This window comes from Dissoconium aciculare (assembly GCF_010015565.1).
Source record: "Dissoconium aciculare CBS 342.82 unplaced genomic scaffold K489scaffold_11, whole genome shotgun sequence".
Lineage (NCBI taxonomy): Eukaryota > Fungi > Ascomycota > Dothideomycetes > Mycosphaerellales > Dissoconiaceae > Dissoconium > Dissoconium aciculare.
Genome location: NW_022984961.1, coordinates 658,962 through 678,501, shown reverse-complemented (window position 1 = coordinate 678,501; position 19,540 = coordinate 658,962). Strand labels below are relative to the sequence as shown.

The 19,540-nt window shown below is 51.4% G+C and overlaps 7 protein-coding genes across 7 annotated transcripts; all 7 read right to left on the bottom strand.

Annotated features, from left to right (window-relative positions):
* Window positions 1-886: 886 nt before the first annotated feature.
* Window positions 887-1,604, bottom strand: K489DRAFT_383086 (uncharacterized protein). Its single transcript, XM_033605514.1, has one exon. The coding sequence runs from the start codon at window positions 1,222-1,224 to the stop codon at window positions 1,045-1,047; it is 180 nt and encodes a 59-aa protein (XP_033457327.1). The 5' UTR covers window positions 1,225-1,604; the 3' UTR covers window positions 887-1,044.
* Window positions 1,605-2,731: 1,127 nt separating this feature from the next.
* On the bottom strand, window positions 2,732-5,463 carry K489DRAFT_52249 (uncharacterized protein). Its single transcript, XM_033608694.1, has 2 exons — window positions 5,445-5,463; window positions 2,732-5,175 (listed from the first exon to the last, which is right to left on the bottom strand). Exon 2 carries the CDS (start codon window positions 5,055-5,057, stop codon window positions 2,832-2,834), a length of 2,226 nt encoding a protein of 741 aa, XP_033457326.1. The 5' UTR covers window positions 5,058-5,175; window positions 5,445-5,463; the 3' UTR covers window positions 2,732-2,831.
* Window positions 5,464-6,672: 1,209 nt separating this feature from the next.
* K489DRAFT_383084 (uncharacterized protein) lies at window positions 6,673-7,790 on the bottom strand. Its single transcript, XM_033605513.1, has one exon. It carries the CDS (start codon window positions 7,328-7,330, stop codon window positions 7,001-7,003), a length of 330 nt encoding a protein of 109 aa, XP_033457325.1. The 5' UTR covers window positions 7,331-7,790; the 3' UTR covers window positions 6,673-7,000.
* A 3,147-nt stretch (window positions 7,791-10,937) lies between these two features.
* K489DRAFT_308958 (Nucleotidylyl transferase) lies at window positions 10,938-11,915 on the bottom strand (the record flags this gene model as incomplete). Its single annotated transcript, XM_033600627.1, has 1 exon — window positions 10,938-11,915. A coding segment is annotated over one exon (978 nt), but the record flags the coding sequence as incomplete, so codon positions are not given.
* Window positions 11,916-13,748: 1,833 nt separating this feature from the next.
* On the bottom strand, window positions 13,749-14,478 carry K489DRAFT_383080 (uncharacterized protein). The gene has a single exon (XM_033605512.1). It carries the CDS (start codon window positions 14,145-14,147, stop codon window positions 13,794-13,796), a length of 354 nt encoding a protein of 117 aa, XP_033457323.1. The 5' UTR covers window positions 14,148-14,478; the 3' UTR covers window positions 13,749-13,793.
* K489DRAFT_52152 (PP2C-domain-containing protein) lies at window positions 14,085-15,682 on the bottom strand. The gene is made up of 4 exons (XM_033608693.1): window positions 15,161-15,682; window positions 15,017-15,090; window positions 14,670-14,961; window positions 14,085-14,601 (listed from the first exon to the last, which is right to left on the bottom strand). The coding sequence occupies exons 1-4, from the start codon at window positions 15,513-15,515 to the stop codon at window positions 14,330-14,332; spliced, it is 993 nt and encodes a 330-aa protein (XP_033457322.1). The 5' UTR covers window positions 15,516-15,682; the 3' UTR covers window positions 14,085-14,329.
* A 1,765-nt stretch (window positions 15,683-17,447) lies between these two features.
* On the bottom strand, window positions 17,448-18,050 carry K489DRAFT_372796 (uncharacterized protein; the record flags this gene model as incomplete). Its single annotated transcript, XM_033603367.1, has 1 exon — window positions 17,448-18,050. The coding sequence occupies one exon, from the start codon at window positions 18,048-18,050 to the stop codon at window positions 17,448-17,450; it is 603 nt and encodes a 200-aa protein (XP_033457321.1).
* Window positions 18,051-19,540: the final 1,490 nt, after the last annotated feature.

Below are 19,540 nucleotides of genomic sequence, written 5' to 3'. Positions count from 1 at the left end.
CGCGAGTAGTAGCAGACCAAGATTTTCCAAGAAGATGTTCCTGATCTTTCTTCCGAGCCAAAATGTATTGGTGATGGCCGGTGGTGGTTGGTGGGCAGTCACGATGTCGCAGAAATGCCCGTGCTCGTGACCGTGAGAAGCCTCGGCGATTCGTCAAAAATGCCGGGTTGGTGGTTTTTTGGTGATCTGAGCGATGCGAAACGCGTATGCGCTCGTGTGGAGTTTGAATGTTTGTTTTTGTTGTGAAGCTAGCTCGCAAGTTGTAGACAAAGGCCAAATGCACTCGGTCGGGAGAGACTTCGAGTGGGCGGTGTCGGTTTTGCGGCTCTAAGGGTCTCCGGGGCAGGTCAGTACAACAACTCCAGGCAGACTCAAGTGATGCTCGCATGCGAGTCGGATCAGGAGATGAAAGCGGACAGTGAGACTCACTACTTCGTGGACAAAAGGTCCAATTCGAAGGAGGCTTTTGGGAGGAGCAGCAGCAGTGTGCTGTCTCAAGAAAGCAAGCAACAGTATGCCGTCTCAGTGTTGTGTGAGAGTAAGGAGGCGTTGGAAGGTTTTCCGCCAGTCAGCCAGCCACGCCAAGCCCGTTTTTGTTTAGCGGTGTGGTGCGTGGTGGTTGTTGCTCGAGTGCCCAGGTGCGATTTGATTGCGCAAGTGGATTGTGAGCGTTTTGGAAGTGGTAAGGTATTTGTTTGATCTCCAACACTGAGAAAGATGTGTGCTTTGAATGCTTCAAGAAACAGATTTTGCTTTGATTGCTCAAGTTTTGCTTTGTATGTACAATGAAGAGAAGAGAGAAAACCTTTGAAAGGTTTCGGATCAGCACTCTCCTTATATATTCCTACAAGCCAAAATATATTCGAATATTTTTCAATTCTATGGTGAATATCCAGTACATTCAGTGGTAGGAGTGGCGGGAGATCCACTATGATATCTACTTTCCGCTAGTCCGTTGACCATATCACATCCTCCGCTGTATACAAAACACGCGAGCCCTCGTTCCATGAACTTCTGCGAGCCGGGTATTCATGAATATCTATATCATGCAATACCTTCGTCGTCGCATGCTGATAGTGAGTATCGCCAGGTGACCTTCTCTCTATGGGCCGTGTCGTTGAGGTAAAGATAGGCCTCGCCGGTCACGTTACCTCCCACCGGCCCGAAGCCAACCAGCAAGCAGCCCCAACGTGCTCTTTCTGTTGCTGCCCAGGGGCGTTTCATTCTGTGATATCGCATGCTTTTGAAAAGATGTTCGGCTCGTACGAGGCATGCATATCCCGGCATGGAGAAGGATTCGTGCTCTCTGGAGATGCAACCGCTAATAGCTCCACATGGGTGTTGTATGGGGTGTAACACCATCAATCGACATTAGCTACTGCCGGGAAGTGTGGACAGCATGTACATACTGCGCTGTATGGTAGCAGGTCAGTCCACCCCGGGCAACAGTCTCCAGTAGCGGTTACTGTCGCAGCGACCACAACAATTTGGCGCTGCACTCCTGCAGCTTCAGATCGAATTCAGTAGCGGCTAATCGATTCGAGAGCGAGCTAGTCTCAATGCTTACTTTGTAGCCAGATGCAATCTATAGTAGCAGATACAGTAGTCCGACTCCACTGCGAAGCAAAGGGGAGTCCAGAAGGGTCGTAGTCGTGCTCAAATACCTATTGTATCATCGTGGGCGGTCGTGTGACATGGAAGCGGTGTACTGAACAGCTTTGCTGGATACGTCATAAACACTTGATCTATTACGTTCCGCCGGATCATGAGACTACGGTATAGAAGAGCAAAAGCGTTGTCCGGCACAACTCCAACGACTCCGACCCTAACAGCACAAACCCTAGTGACATTTCTACCTGCATCGGAACAACGACGCATACGTAAGAAGCTTGAAGCGATCGGCAACGGTGCTGCCCGTGATGAGACAACGTGTGTGAACCAAAAACGTCTCAAAGCCCAGATCACGAGGTGCAAATGGTGGTCGGCATCGTAAGATTCGACGTCGCGTGGGGAGTGTTGTCGTCGTAGCGAGCGGATATGTTGTTCGGAGTCGTCACCCTTCCAAGGTTGTCATCCGTCACTGACTGGAGGAAACCGAGATTCCTTTCCAGCCCAGAAAAGGCACGGAAATATAGTTTTCACGAGACGGGAATATTGAACCGATCTGCTGCAATATTTCATGTCAAACAATGTAAATAAGACGCCATGTGAGACCGGCACAGATCGCATAAACGAGATGCTAAGATCCAGTACGCGCCAGAGGGCAAAAGAAGAATAATTAAGTTTTTTTCCTGCAATAGGACCGACGTGACGAGACCCCAATCTCAGATCCGATGTAGCTCCAAGATGCCACTACTCCGCGATCGCTTCAGGAAAGGTCATTCTAGTGCGAAGAACGCCGGCCGAGACACACGAAGAAACGCCAACGAGTTTGTGTCTGACAGATGTTAAGGGGGATTCAGGAAAAGCGTGAGTAAAAGCCAAGAAATGCGGAAGACCTGTGTCCCTTTTTGACAGCCCCAGAGATGAAAGGGAAGAGGGTTTCTCTGAAAAAGGAGAAAAGCCAGCAGAAGATAAGAACCCGAGACAGGAAAACACCACCAGCGCCACGCTTGTTGTATATATGAGCATCCTCTGGAAAGTGGTGCTGTAGAGAGGAAAACACACTCTGAGAAGAAAATAAGGAAATTTGGACAATTGTCTGCGGACGTTTGGCGAAGGAAGCTGGTCGCTCTAGAGGATGTGAGGGCTGTACCGAGACATAATAGAGTAAGGCGGAAAGAGATTGGCAATGTGAATGATAGATATGAGTGACAATCGAAGCAGACAGGTTAAAAAGGCTGTTGTGTTGGATCGAACTGCTCACTTGCGTTGCCTGTGGAGGGATTGTGTGAAAGCGTCGTACTTGAAGTGTCCATCTCTGTAGTCGCCTCTCTGTCGTGGTCCGAGAAGATCGGCTGTGAAGTGGCACCATTGACGAGGTTATTTGTGGTCGAAGCGGCGGCAATCGCGTTGTCAGATGATGTCATCGAGGAGAGCGATGATGACGCTGAGAGGTCGATCGGTGAAGGCATAGAGACTTCGCTAGTTGGGGACGATGCATCGCCAGTCACAACGTTCGCCGGAAGGAACTTGTGGCCTGGCGCGAAAACAGCTTCCGCAACGGGTAGCGTCGGCGAGGCTGCTGCCGAGGTCATGATAGTGCTCATTCCGTCGCTGTCATCACCGTCGCTGTCTTCGCTACTGCTACTGCTGTCACGGCTCGACGGAAGTAGATAAAGGATATCAGCCCACACCTGCCAGTGAAGGACGAGGATGTGTGTGAGGCGGCGAACGATATTCTCATCTGGGTCGTTGGAGCCTGGACGTTGAAGAGCTGCACTTGGGTCGCATACGGCTCCGAAACCGGTTGTCGGGCGTGAGGCGACCGGAGCAGGCACCATGCTGTCTTGTAAAGTGAGAGCGGAAGACCTGATATTCTCCCTCACACGTGTCTGGACCTTGACTGTGAGTCGTTCCATGACTTGCTGTGACGTAGCAGCGTGAGCTCTCGAATCAGGTCGAAGAGCATTGGCCAACATCTGCTCCACAGGGCCGAGAAGCGTGAGATCATTCTTGTCTTGACGCTCCTCCACTGCGACGACGATGCGAACAATCTCGACAGCGACGTAGTCTGCGCGATCGAGGAATTTGGTCGAAGAACCAACGATTGAAGGGATTGCCATCTGAAGCATGTTGCATGCATTTCCGACTTGCTGATGGCTCAAGTCTGCCCGCAAGACTTCTTTCAACACCTGTCGGCAGAGGTCGAGATATATGGTGTTCAGGAGCTCGCTTCGCAGTGTCCGTAATCGATCCACGTCCAGGTAGAAAGACGATGCACTTGGCAAGTTGGACGGACTGTATAACAACAGGTCGCGGATTGTGGCAGAGACCAAGGCGTCCAATGGCGTTGAGCACATCAGCTCCATTTCGTTTTGAAGCCAGAGTTTGGATTTTGGACCGTCTATCTTTCCAGCGAAAAGTCTGTGCGCGTTGTACTTCCGTTGAAAGTTAATGGTATCTTCGATGAGCAAAGGCCGCATGTGCCGTATCTGATGGTTGGCGACGTCCAGCTTCATGGCCTCAAGAATGGTCATCAAAGATCGCAATCCGCTGACCAGCTTGTCCTCTCGACCCTCAGTAGCACCGGCGATGATGGTCTTCTGCATGGCATCGACGAGACAGTCCCGCATTGGAGCACAGTGATTCTTCAAGATCTTCGCCAGCCAGTTCGCCAGGTCTACCAAGTCACACACTCCATTGTGGACCTGGTCAACAAGATGAGCTACGTCTAATCTGTCCGTGACAGAACGTTGATCTTGATCGGGAACCAGAGTCTTGAGGATATCACGGATAGCCACGAAGACATTCGGTAATCGTTTGAGCGCCAGCTTCATAGTTCGGTACCAATGTGGCTCGTTGTTAGATTGCATCCGACGTTGTTGCAAGATGGCGTATACTGCAAATTCGACTTCGAGTGCTTTCCAATATTGATCTGCCTGAAGCATCTTCTGTTTTCCCTTAGAACCATCCAAGTTTGGCCGGAAGTGCAGATCTCGATCGAAGTTGACATCGTGCCGAAGTTTGGGGTTGTTGATAATTCGAGGCATGTCAAGCTCCGTCAAGGACTCTGAAGTAATTGGAGGCTGACTTGACGCATGTCGGTAGCACCACAGCCCATTCTGCCTACCTCGATCAACCAACTCTTCGATACATGACTCAATCTGTCTGGTCAATTCTCCATCCGATATGCCTTGAGGTGATGCCGTATGTAATTGCTGAGAGGCAGACGTCAGACATGATGATGCAGACGACTGGAATGCTTGCTGTGTAGAGATTTTGTTATGTGAAACGTTTGTCGATGCAACGTGCGTCTGTGGCTCCTTTCGTGATCCGTTCTGCCCATGTGCCGTTGCGAATCCATTTTGTGAGGAGTTGGTGCGAGCGGGTGGAGAATTTGGGGTGAGAACGATGCTGCGATGTTCATCACGATCACGATTAGGATCTTGATGCATGACTGCGGCTTATCCTGTTGTAGATTGGTAGTGGCTGCGGATATATGGGCTTTTCTAGAAGCCAGCAACCTGAATGGGGTCTGATGTTGTTTCGGTCGATCGTTCTATTTATTCATGCCTTTTAAGGACAAGGAAATTAGATGAGAGGCTCGGTACGTTATCTATGAGTCGTTTCGAGTGGGCAGAAAAGCGTTCGAAGGGGATGATTCCTGCGGCAGAGTCGAGATGAATCAGTCTTTTGTGTAACGAACTCGCAGAGGAAAAGCTATTCTGAGCATCACGAGGCCGTGTAATGACGCCCCATAGTATCATGTAGCAACCCGGCGTATGTGATGCTGGCCTCGGGTGTGATGTAATGAGAGCGATGGTGCAGGAACGCCGGCTTACCTTTGTGAGACGTCACACAGAGCACGCGGGCGATAGTGTTGGTGTAATGTCAATTTAGATGTAAGTTCGATGACGGCCGGATCTGGCTCAGCAAGATATCCCCGCTAGTTGTGCACCGGAGCGATAGATGTCGTCAGAAGCTGGGCAATTAGAATTATGAGGCGTAGCAGTAGCAGTAGTAGTCGTTGTTGTTGGAGACTTGAATGGAAAGGACCGGTGACAGCAAGTGGACAGCAGACAAGAAAGTGCAAGAATGGTATTGAGCCGAGCAAAGGAATGTGCTTCGCAGGAAAGACTCGCGCTGAGTCAAGAGTGAGCAAGAGGAGGAACGATTGGTGCAATGTTGACCGGTGCGGACGATGGTCAGACACGCCTGCCGACGATCATGAGTAAGGAAGTTGAGCGAAGATCAAAATCAGAAATGTGTGACGACGACAAGGACGAGGACGACTCGAGCGTTGAATGAATTCACGCGTGTGTGGATGATGAGAAGGAGAAAGACGATCGAGAGCAAGGAAAGCGTGCTCGTAGTAGACCTCCTTTGCCAACGGCGGTTCCAAACAGCAGCACAGGTGGCGATGATGGTATCGAACGCATCGGCTGGATCAGGAAGCAGAGGACAGCGGCTGCAATGCAATACTAAACACCACGGACGTAATGATGTTTAAGCCAGGAACAGGGAAAACGAGAGGGAAGACACGGGAAGGGTGATGGTGGTACTGTATATCCCATGACTAGGACCAGATGCTCAGGTGAGACAAAGTGTGGATGGCCATGTAAGGTGTGCCTCTGGTTTTGGAGCATGTACTGTAGATGTACTTCTTGTCGAAACGTTTCAACGGCAGGGTATGGAGTGGTGAGGATATCGTTTCGGCCCAGAATAATGTTTGTTGGTTGCTGCTCGGTGGACGTGTATGCAGGAGAGGGATGTGAGGGAGGCGAGAAGTACCCACGACAGGGATGAGGGAGAAGGAGATAGGTAACGATGAAGAGGCGTGAGAGGGAAAAACGACGACACAAGCGCGCAAACGGGACGACGATGATGGTATCGAAGAACAACGGGATAGCTCAGCATGTACCGAAGTCCAGTAGATTAAACCTGGAGCGAGCGTGTGTAGAGACTCTAGAGTTCTGTCCGACATCCGGCCTGTACCTGTGCGTGTGTGTAGGGTGGAGGTACCAAGAGAGTGAAGGGAGTCCCCAAGGACAACCACACCGACCAAAAGCCCAAGAAACAGCAAACGGCGGCGTCGTGCGCGACAGAACGAACGGCTCACGCACCAACCGTGGGCAGATTCCATGCGAGCTATTACAACCTCGCTGCATCCTCCCGGCGGCGGACACTTTCGGGGATGACCACCCGCAGCTTGGACGTTGGTGACGAAAGAACGGGCGAAGGAGGGGCCGGCCACGCGCAAAAGTGCACACCTGCAGCATGTAGGAGGAAAATGGCGGCGACGATCAAATCACTGCGATGATGGACAACCAACGGGTGAAGTCAGGTACGATGTTTACCACACACGCCAATCCAGGTTCCGACCCAACAGCGGCGGCAGTCAAAGGTTGAAACGCGCATGCACAAGCACGGCACGGAAGCAACTCGTGGCATGCCTGGAATGGATGTTGCTGTACGAAGCAGGAGAGAGTGACAATCGTCCCGCAGGAACACTGTATGCTGCCCAGGCGTGCAGGCATGGGAAGGGAAGGAGGGGGCGCGCAAGGAAGCGGAGGATGTGGAATTTGCAAAACGCGTGGCACGAGAGATAGTCCCAATCATCATCATCATCATCATCAACATCAACATCAACATCACCAATATTATCACCAGCCGGCAAGGTTCGAGCGGAAGAGGAGGGCAAGACGATTGCCCATGGCCCAAAGGACATGCAAAAGTTACAAACAATCTCAAATGAGCAGTTTCGTATCGACACGCTACGTACATCATGCCCGCGGTCTGGAAGAAACCCAACATTGGCTGAGGGCGCATTACATCCACTGGTGCGTCCTCCCACGGGCAAATTGAGTCGACGGTTGGAAGACTGTTTGGCTAAAGCTCACGGGCGCACGTCTCGGCCAATACATCGTCGATGTGCTAGCCAAGACGAGATTTCCCTCGCCGTATTCGACGGCTCAGCGGCGAGTCCGAGTCTCGGGTACTAATGATTTGAAGCATGCGGATCGAAGCTGATTTCTGGGTCGCGGCGTGAGGATGAAATATGTCTCTGCAGCCATTGCAGTGCAATGAACATATCGAGACAATGCCGAGACGATCTACAGTGCTCACGACCAATACGTACATCACACTACTGTATATTCATGGCAAGGTGCTGCTGCAATGCTCAGCTCTGCAGAAATTTGTTATTTCCCACCGGCTGGCGGTGACTGGCGTCCGCCTCTAGATTTCCCATCGCTGTGCCCGAAAACTCCTGCTTGGCTGCTGCGGCACCCTCGCCCCGAGTGATGGTGCCTGTGTAATCAAAGACGCCTGCAGTAGCCGACGGGCCACAACAGCGGCGATCCATATGTACGCATCGCCTCTGCTCGACGCGAGCAGCATCATGCAAGGCACGGTGGTGGCACGGTAGTATGTTTGTCTACACGGCAAGCAATGCTGTGACCCACGGTCCGATGGTTTATTACTGGTAAATTCCTGCTTTCGCTAGCCACAGTCCTGTCTGCTGTCGGGATATGCACCAACGTATGCCGACATACTACTGTACGTCGCGTGCGTTGTAATTACTGTTGTGCTTACTATTACTTCCTGAAAAGCTGGTTGGAGCAGATCGAAGCTGTGCATGGAAAGCGGCGCATCACGGTCATTGTGAGGCGCAGATTTGCCTTCAGCTTCTCGTTTGGCAATCGTCACAATGCGATGATGATTGTCTAGACATGATGATAATAGCAGTGGTACTGCTTTAGCAGTCTATCAATGATGAGACCCACTTTTCTGTAACCTTGTCCGCCGAAATGCCGCCAAATGTAATCTCGGGTAGGCGTTTGTCCCATTGGAAAGCTACCGCCATCGTCCACCACGGGCCATTTCCATTAGACGCGAGCGCAAACTATCATCCATGACCGCCGGGAACAAACTATAGGGGAGGAGCCGAATAGGGAACAATTGATGAGATTTTTCCCGATGCAGTGGTTGTGTTTGCCATATGGACGGACTTTCCCGGTATTCCGACTGGGCCGAATAACATTCCCAAGCAAGATCGGGCCTGGATGATGACACGAGGGAGGCCCGCTGTTGCTTGCTCATTTCTACGATATAAGGAGATCCAGATTGTTCGGATGTCAATAGGCACTGCAATACGTGGCTGGTGTCGCGTTTCCCGGCGTGGCGATCCCTAACCCGTATCATGCGACGATTCCAGCTCTGCTGAGAAAAGCCGTCACACTTTCAGCTGAACTCTCTCCTCCAGTCAAAAACACGAATTTACGATCAACAGGATGATCTTTCAACGCGAAGCGAGGGCATCTTCTGCGATCGGGAGACATTCATTTGCCGTCATGTGTGCATCGCAGGCGAACTTCTCACAGCCTTCGATACGGAGAAGGCACCCACCTTGGCAAGTCCAAGAGAGAGACCCCGAGGTGCCTATCTGGGCAGCCCTGAAATCCTCAAAAATCGCTTACTAAAGCCGGAGTCACCGAAAGGCCCCAAGGCATCGCCTCAGTCGGATCGGAGAGGTCACCAACTCTGTGCATAGGTCTCACAAACCCAATTTACTCTTCAACGGGTGATGACCCCGAGAGATGGTCATCGGTGGGAAGGTTGTGTGTTATAAAATTCAGAGCACGAGCGCGAAAATCCTCGTCGTTGGCGTGGGAATGTCATTATTCATGGGGAGTAGTATCGTAAGAAGGGCCAGTGGCTTCTCTAGCCCATTGCCGAATCATCTGCCGTGGCTGCACTATTGGAGAGCAGCGATGCCAGATACCTGGTAGCAAAAGCAGTCAACAGGTTGCAGACACTCACATCGGAGGTTGAGTAACCATGACACGGCGTATTCTAGCCAGATTGGCGAGAAACTCTCCCGTCTCCGTCAACCCAATAGGATGGTATGTGGATTGCCGCCAACAGGACAGTGTCATCGCCGCCGCTGCATGTCATCACAGTGGGACAGTGAACCGCATCGAGAAAGGTCTCCGTTGTGAGTCTCCACCGCTACTGCCGTAGACATGGATGCATGCGTGTGTTGATGTGAGTGTGATTGTGCGAGCCTCCCTCCAAATCGTCATCAGTTGAGAACAATAAATCGGTTTCACGAAAGACATGGATCGTCATAGACCGATGAGACAAATTTAAACATGGGCAATGCCTGTCTATTTATGCCCTCCCGGACTATGTACACAGTATTAAAAGGGTAATAATAACTAATAAAGCACAGCAATGTATTGTTTATTACAGTGCATACAAGGGTCCTGCTTTCGGGACGATCAATCTCACGACCACACATGGCAAAAACCGCCCCGGGCGCCTGGCGATGTCGTACAATCCCATCATACGTATGAATTCCCATCCCCATGTTCCTTGAAAACATTGATGTTGATTTGGTGACCCCCAGCGAACGAACGACGAGCTGGGAAATGTCACCCTTGCCTCCTTGCCTTGCCCTGTCATGCCACGCGAGCTGACGACGCACGCCCTTGTCATACAATGGCGGACCTTGTGCTGTCGTTGCATCTCTAGGAAGTGAGCGAATCCATTTTCGGACATTCCGGACGAATCACAGTATTGTAAATGAATGATGGGTTCTTGAGCAACCGTTCCACGAAGGGCCCGGAAATGCGGTCTTCCGATGGAATGCTGTCAGATCTGGAGAGACAGAGGTTTTGTTCGACCCTCGATCATCGATACGTGAAGGAGGGAAGGCCGACGTTGGGGCGACCCTCTCCTCGCAGCAGCGTAGAACATGAGCGACAAGGCGTATTGTTTATTCGTGGAAACGGGAGGCCGGGATTGACTCAAGTACAGGCTCAACGTTTCTATTTCTTACGTTGTGTAGAAGTGACACAATAACGGTAGTCTACGTTGAGTGATGACTACTGGAATGCGCACCTCAATGGCCTTGCGGACGAGCTCAATGTGTGCGCGAACGGACTTTGCTGGTGTGGAAATGGCAAACTCCTCCTCAACTCGGTAGAACTAAACAGATCAAAGTCCCTGAGAAGAATGTGATTTGAAGAAGATTAGAATAGATACGAAGGTTTTTTGTGTGAGAAATGTCAAGCGCCACACGCCATGCCCTCATTTCGAATACCAACAGGTGTTGCTGACGAACACCCAAAACGCTTATGATTTCAATCGTGACTTGAAATTCTCCGTGAGAGATCAGAGCTAGGAGTCTCTCTCCACATTTTGGAGATCGAGCGTTCAACATCAGGCCTTGTCCATGATGCCCGGGACCATCAGCAAGATTGATCGCGCGATGTGTTGCAGGAGAAATCTCAGACCGGTGACTTCTCGCTCTCCTTAGCATCACCGCGCGAACGTCCACGGCTGCTAGTCTCATCGACAGGACTTTGATCGGAGTGATCTGAGCCTGGACTATGCGCACCACTGTCTTGATCAGACAGGTTGCGACGGCGACTGCCACCTTCCATCCAGCCCTTGACACCGCCGATCAAGCCCATAGCATAGCCAGCGGCGAAATCGGTATTGCCGCTACGACCTTTGGATGGGGTTTCGCCGCGAATGCTCTCCGCATGGCGGCTTGCGCGGTCCCACGGGAGCGGACTCCTAAGGCCGCTGCTGCTGCCGTTACGCATTGAGGCGGATGAAGGGCTGCTCGCTCGGCTGGGTTGCCAGAATTGTCGGAATTCTTTACTGAGTTCTTGCCCGGTCGTGGTCCAATTCGTACGAATGGTGTCGCGTAGTTCGGCAACATGTCGCTTGATATCCAGCTCGTTCTTCTTCAGCCATGAGACATTCAGCTCCTGTCGTGATGTACCGCGCTGGAGTTGTCGCTTAATGTATTGCTCGTAGTCGCGCACGATTTTGGTGATGATTCCTGTGGTGCTGACGCCCTCTGTCCTTTGTGTTACGAGGAACATTCCACGCTCTTTGATGGGTTTGTAGATATCGTCGCCTTCGCTAGCTCCATATGGAAGATCGTCATGAGCGACGAAGTCGATCTTGTGCTTTTCGAGAAATTCGACGTTGATGATCCATGGGCAGTCTTCCACGACCTCGTCCACCCATCGGCAGTGTCGTAGTGACTCGGCACGCTCTTTGCCAGACATAACAGTAAGCCCTTTCCGTTTGTGTGTCTCGGTATCGCCCGTCACTCCCACGATCAGGTAAGTGTCGGGAAATGCGGATTTGGCTTGTTGAAGGACTCGCATGTGACCAAGATGGAAGAGATCAAAGACGCCGTCGGCGTACACGCGTACAGGTCGATTTTTCGGAGGCGCGTTGGTGTGATAGCCTGCCGGTTCTACAGTGCCTGCCTTTGGAGGAGGCTCCATCCTCATTGAACCCGCTTCGCCATTCTCTCCGCTGTCCGGTTGAGCGTACTTGGGCATTTCTACCTTTCCGCCAGTCTTGATGGTGTACTCCACCTTTGGTGCAGACTTTTTGCTGGCTGCACTCGTAGCACGAGTCCGCTTCGCTGGTGGGTCAGAGGCTTCGACATCGTTGGCGATATCGGTGTCCAGCTTGATTTCTACTTTGTCTGCTGACGCGCGAGAGGACGGTCGTTCGGCCTCTGTGTTTGGTGCCTCTTTCGACAGTGTCGAAGCGCGTTTACGTTTGGGAGCCATTGCGCAGGTACTTGGTGGAGCTGGTGAAGTGTTCAAAGGCGGAAAGAGAGTTCTGCGCAAGTGCCTGCTCGCAATCCGACTGTGGCTTCGATGTGTGAGCTCCCAGTGATATACACGCGTCGGGAGACCAATGCGCTTGGAAATTTGAAGCGGGTCAACGTCTCCGCTCCGTACTTCGGTCCGAGATCTGCTTCTGAGCCTGGCCTAGTATTTCACGATGTCTTCGGGAATACACGGACACACGCAGTTGAAATGCGAAAGATTAACATATATAGCTCTAGGCATAGGGGCTTCTTCTTACTTTGATGAATTAAAAAACACGTGCCTTTGTGCTCGCCGATTGACGGTTCACCAAGAACGCCATGTGAGGACTTTCCTTGTTTGGGCGTTGGCGATGACGGCATGCGTCGCGCATACTTTTCCGAATACACATATGGGCAGCCGCGGACAAGCAAGCACACATTTTCCCCGAACTTCAGCCGAATATCACTGGTCTGGCCTTCTCCAGGGCTGTGTCGATGGTGGAAAAGCTCAGATGTATGTTTCAAAGTCTATAAATCAAACACAAACACAGTTTGTCACAGTGCGCGTGTATGAGAGCCAATGTGATCGCTGTGTGGCAATCAAGCGCGGAGGAGGTATATCATCAATGGAGACAAAACTCATGGTCAGCATCAGTGACGTTTCGTGACGAACGAGCGCAGGAGCCTATCCACGCGGGAATACGTGACATTCGACACAACTTTAACGTGCATACGGCTGATAAAAGGAGACTGAATATCACGCTAGGTCAGTGGTCGGTAAATGCTTTGATTCAAAGTTGCCTAATGCTGGAAATCGAGTTCATTCGAGTAGTAGTAATGGGATCGAACTTCGACTTTGTCCTGGTTTTGAAAGGAAGGTTGAACGATGATGATCGGAGCACGGAGGTAGTGGATTTTGCGAAATCTCACGTCGAAGCTTAGAAATCCTGCGGAGGGAAAATCTCTTGCTCTGTCCTTCCGATCGCCTGTTGTGCTCGGCTTCGCCAAAATCGCGGTCATTTCGGGAGATAAAGAAACATGTCATATCGTCATGCCATTCCGAATCAAGCTATCGCAAGGTCGTATAATGCTAGAGTGGGCGATGGTTCGCACGTCCCGTATCACTCTGACGGAGCTGAGTCGACAATCAATGTCTACTTCTTTTCCGCAGCAGTCTCTGCCTCCTTTAGAATCTCGGCGACCGCCGGTCGCGAAGCCTGCTTGTCCTCTGTCGAATCAAGCTCCTTCTTGGTCTGTTTCTCCGTCTCGAGGGATGCTACCGGCGGCGGAGCATTAGCAGATGAGATATTTCCGCTCTCCTCGCCTTGTCTCGTCAGAGGCGCGCCCTCCGTTCCCTGTGGTGCCGCGGCCGCTCCTGTTGTTGCGGAGGGTGCAGACTTCTGCACCAGCTCATCATCGCCCTCTTCCTCTTCCCATTCATCGCTGTCCTCCATTTCCTCAATACGGCGTGCATGATCGTCATTAAGCATGTCATCATCGTTATCATGGCGGCCGTCCATAAGATGACCAATGGAAATCTCGGTTCCATCTCCAAGAAGAATCACACGGCCACCGCGCTGGCCAAAGATGCGTGCTCGCGGATCCATGTCGAGGTCGTCGTCATCGTCGTCATGGTAGGAGTTTTGGTTAAATCGGTCGTGAACGCCAGGTCCTCGGAACTCGGCTGTAGAGCAGAACGATAGCAAATGTTAGCCAGCAGAACGATGTGTTTTGTGGCTGAAATCAGCGGATTGCTGCCAGAGTGGAAAGGGGTGCGAGGTTGATAGTTGCGAGAATCGCGGATCTCTGTTAGTTGGTCGAAGTTCATGAGATAGAGTGCGGATAAAGATGCTACTCCAGCGAACGGCGACAGAAGAAACGTTTCACGGGCGAAGAAATATGAGAACGGATTCATCATATATACTGCCTGCCATGCCACAATAACACGATTCTTCTATCATGATGCGCTAAAGTGTTTTGCGTGCTCTCGAAAGAAATGATGGCATATCATCAAGGTCGGGAAAAGGTAGGAGGGTGAGAAGGGCCAAGAGAAGGAGGATGTGATGAATGAGAAGGGAGTGGAGGGGAAGGGAGAGGTCAAGACTTGCCGTACTCTGGAGGTGCGCAAGGACCATCTCCATTCGCAACCCGTTCCGCAATCAAATTGTACCACTCCTCCTTCGTCTTGCCTTGGAGCAAGGCCACCACCATCATGGTCATGTTGTCACATCCGACACCTCCTGTCTCTGAGTTGGACGCCAAGCAGTTATCCATCATGTTCTCGCAAATGGAATGTAATTCTTGTTTGGCTGCGATTCCTCTTCGAACGAATTCTACGACGGCTTGTGAAGATTGGCAATCCCAGATTCCTGCGAGATTCAAAGGTCAGTTGACAATTCTACAACAAGAAGGCAAGGTCTTCAATGGGACCACAAACCGTCGCAAGCAACGACCAGGAATTCGTCATCCTCTCCGATTTCGTGCGTCGTTACTTCAGGGAAAGCAGTGACGATCTGTTGCTCCGGGGGTAGGTCGGCGCTCTTCTTGAATTCGAAATCGCCAATGGCTCGGCTCAGTGCGAGATTGCCATTGACTCTGCCAAAGTCGACAAAACCTCCGGCCGCGCAGATTCTTGCCTTCTCACCCTCGTTTTGTGGCTTGTGGTCAAAGGACAGCGGCTTCGCGCGACCCTTGATACCCAGAACGGTTCTTGAGTCTCCAGCATTGCCCTGTGACGGTCAATGTCTAGTTGATACACTTTTGAAAATTATTTCAGAAACTTACGCAAAAAATCTTGTCCTTTGTCATGATGCCAACAGTCGATGTGCAGCCGGAGACTTCATCTTCGTACTTCGGATCTGTGGAGACGGTTAATGAGTAACAGTTCCTACTCGCACTAAGACATGGTATTCGAATGAGAGGACGTACCGCTCAAGATGGCCCGATCGATCGCCAAGAAACCATCTTTGAGCGCCTGCTCAAAATCTCCCTTCTTGAATGATTCCTGTTTTGCAATGATCTTGTGTAGATTCTCTCCGGTGTAGATGGCCACTTTGTCGCCACCATGCCCATCGTATACTCCAAAATATGATATCCTGGTATCCGAGGTCGCGGGGGTAGGCTCTCCGTCACTGCTCTGAGGTTGTAGGTCTAGAACTGCAGCATGTGCGTCCTCCATACTGATTCTCCATCCTTGCATACAGCTGACTCCGTACGCCGCGCGTTCATCCTCGCCGTGCTCCGACTTTTTCTCCGTGATCGGTTCGCTCAGGGTCTGACCCATCTTGGTGATGTACGCCGGTAATCTTCCAGGCGAGAGTCTCGGACTGCTGGGAGGATTTCTATCTGGAATGTGCGGGTGTGTTCTGATGTGAATGTGAATGTGAATGTAAATGGAAAGAGGTCGTCCGAGGATCGCGGGGTGAGCGGTGGTGGAAGACTATGAACGGAATCTAGGGCTCAGCAAGCGCAGCAGGCGCAGAAGTGTTCTGAAATAATAATATTAGGTGAGGGAGGGGAATGCTCAGGTGGGCAAGTGTACTGAACTTTGACTAGGCTGGCGGAGAGACGAAAGGGGGACTTTAGTCTCGAATAATACAAGCGAGTCTGAGACGGGAACCCGAGAGCCGACAGGGAGCAAATGAGACTACAGGGCAGTGGCGGAGATCATGGTGGTTACAGCAGTGGGAATGGTTGGTCACGTTGCTGATCATGAAGGTCTACAGCACTCTCTATGGATGATAGCGCACTGCTACACATACGCGTCGTGAGGCTAGATGTGCATGTGCGGTGGAGATTTTGCGAGGGCGAACGAAGGCGAATGACGGAGTTGTGCGTCTCGATTTAATTAGTAAATCGTCATAGCCAAAGCGGCAATCCTCGAGCCAGATGTGACGAATTTGTTATGATGAATGAATACATCACAACAACCATTTGAACAGCAAACAAAGCAGGGAGGAAGACATTTCTGGGTAGCACCTGGCTGGTATTCTGGCGGCGCCTTGTGTTTTGTGTGGGTACTATCGGAGCGCACCGACGTGTCCTGTACGGGCATATCCTTGGCCACCTGCATTTCTAATCCAGCACTGAGGGAGATATTCGCGCGTCGAATCGATCGTGGCAATGTGCCCAGGTGTGGTAGAGCCTGAGTGGGCACGCCTTTAACCCAACTGCAGACGCGTCTTGTTCTTGCCTAAGTAAACCAGAGGCAAAAAATCCACAGTGTGTCGCGTGCCTGGAAAGAATCACGCACTCTACGATACGCTGTGGTATCGTCGAAGAGGGGATGTACATACTATAGGTGGGGAAGGCGGCAAATTTCGTGGGTTGTCGTCATTGTCAGGGATTACCCCAATTCTCTACCCATACGTGTGCCATACGCACAGTCGCTACAACAACTGGCATTCAAACAACAGTGGATGTCTAGATGCACCTGGACTAGACCACAGTTTGATGCATATACACTGTACTTTCAATCTGTTATCACCTTCTGATCCTGGTGCATCGCGACGTGATCTTTCTAACATCTAGGCCTTGACATTTCAATAAGTGTCTCCTTTGCACGGGGGGCAAATGGGCTTTCTCGAACGATTTGGTGGGGGTACAGGTGCAATGCCGCCCGTACTACACAATTGATGGGCGTGGAAATTCCGCTGTGTCGCAATTGTTATTACCTAGGTAGCCTTTAATGCTCGGCTGGGGCTGCTGGGCACGTCATCCCGATGCCATTCAAGTCCGCGCCCGCGTCCCCCACAATATTCTTCCAAGATTCCAAGGTCGTTTCTCATCAGTCGCGTTTTGCTCGGTCAGCAGAGGGAACTTGATCGTCCTCGCAGTGCCGATCGACCAATCCTCTCGGTATGCAAGAGAAACAACACGTCTTTGTGGATCTCATGGTCATCAACTATCCATACTACTGGAAACATTGCCAAACGCTCGTAATTTCTCTCGAAAAGCGACGTCGTCTGTCTTACGCGTTGGCCTGCACGTAATAGCTGATCTGAGCGAGCATGTCGCGACCCTGACAGAGCGGAAAGAGCTCAAATATGGAGAATCGCCTTGACTTTCACTTTCATCAAATCCGATAAGCTGGCGCTGGCGCTGGCTTGAAAAGTCACCTATAATAATAGTTATGACCATCCATCTACAAGAAAGTTCGAAATCAAATCAGCTTCCCGCCTCTGTGTATCATAACAATAGGCAGTACGCCTGTCCCTCACTCCAGTTCCGCTCTGTGTCCAGTCTCCGCATCTTCTGATTTGCTCTGAAACATGAGCTTCGACGTCGCATGATCCTCGAGCTCCATCGAGATGGATCCCGTTTTTTGACCTTGCACAAAGTGAGAGCCAGAATGATCCTCGAGCTCTCCCCGATGCTGCCCATTCATCTCGTATATCCCGACTCCACTGGTAGGCGCTTCGTGGGTCTTCTCGACAAAAGAGACTTCAGAAATTGGAGACTGCGCTGCATCATGCACTTCCTTCTTGGCTTTTCTACGGCGGCGGATCAACGCGTAGGCTATGACGCAAAGGACAATGAGAATAAGTAGGCCAATTGCTAAGCCCACGCCTATTCCGATTTTGACGGCAGACTCATTCGATGACACTGCCTGCTGGGTAGCCGCGACCGTAGAAGCATCACTGGCCGCGACAGGCGAAGAGACTGTGCCGCCCATTGTGCTGGCAGCTTGTTGAGCCGCACCGCTAGACATGCTTGTGATGGTTGATAACAAACTGCTGGTTGTGCTGGAGGGTTGCGAGGTAGTACCATTGGGCACACTCATAATGGTAGACGCCGCGTTTGACGAAGTCATTGTCATGTTCGAGAATGAACCAGTGGGTACGGCAGTCACCTAGTGTGGTGGTCCGTTGCCCCAGGGCGGTGTTCCTGTGCCCCATGGAGGTGTACCAGTGCCCCAGGGCGGTGTTCCAGTTCCCCATGGTGGTAATCCCGATGATTGCGCTTGCGCGAACCTAGGTATTATGCCTTGCAACCACATGATAATGATAGAAGTTGCTGCGGTATGGAGGTCCTAATGGCGACTCCAGTTTGAAAGCATGAATGGCGATTGCCTAACTGCTGCTGTCGTCCTCTGACGGTGCTCAAGTAGGCTCCTGCGCTCAAACCCGATGCTGGATCGTCAAGGGCAGCTTCGATGCTATGCTGAGCACAGCTTCATCTCCAGCGGCAGCATGAAAGTCATTTGTTGTATCCGTGCTCGAACTCGGAGATTTCTGGAGTCGAGGCTCGCGAACATAGAACATGATGTTTCTCGCCAAGGCCGAGGTGGCGGGCTCGAGCAACACCACAACATTATGACCAACGACTGGCGGCCCACTAACATGTATCATTGCATGTGTTGGTCAGCACTACGGGATTATGGGCAAGACGTGCATATTAGCGAGGCGTCAGCCGTTGATTCACAAGCCTTGAGCCTGGGGTTTCGGGACGAGCGCAAGGTTTCGGAGCCTATGGCCGCATCGGGGCAAGGATTATTAGCTACTGAGGGCGCAATTGCAAGACCAGCGGTGCATAATCATGGCGTTCAGAAGGATCGCTACCTAATTGTTGAGCAATCGAGCTGATGTTGTAAGCTTGTATCAGTCCATCGTGATTTGCGTGCAGTAGTCTACAGCGATTGGTAACGCAACAACGTGCAGAATGGACGGCAGCACGACTGTATGATATATCAATCGCGAAGCGTTTTACTCGGACGCGTCGACTGGATGATTGCATTTTCAAAAAGGGCCTCCAGATATCTTGCAACTGGGACGGGACCAAAATGTTCGGCTCAGTCGATAGAAGTTGGTAGTAGCGTCGCTAGACAGCTGCGAGCTTGAAGAACGAAGGACACCTGCATCGACCAAATGCGTGGGCCCAGTGGCGATATCTCAACCAAGCAATATGGCGGGCCGCAACCCTACTCATTTCAACGATGGACAGTGCATCGGTTGATCCCCTATCACCATCGCTCAATGATTTGAATAATCAATAATGATGAACAGGTATGTAAAGTAAGGACAATGTGATCGGATGCCCTCACTTCATTTTTCACTGGTTGAGGTTTGGACGGTACACAGGATGAGGGAGCCCGAGAACATCAATTCGCGCAGTGTGTCACGTGAGACTCGATGGGCTTCATCTATGCCTGAGGTAGTAGATACAATGTGGCTTGGTGGAAGACGAATCGGCGGTACTGCGGAGAATCTTTGAATCGGTCTCGGCTCTGACTCTCACGTGGCACGCCGGATGCGTGCTTGCAGATTCAGATACCAAGATGATGATGTCTCGGCAAGAAGATGATGTCTC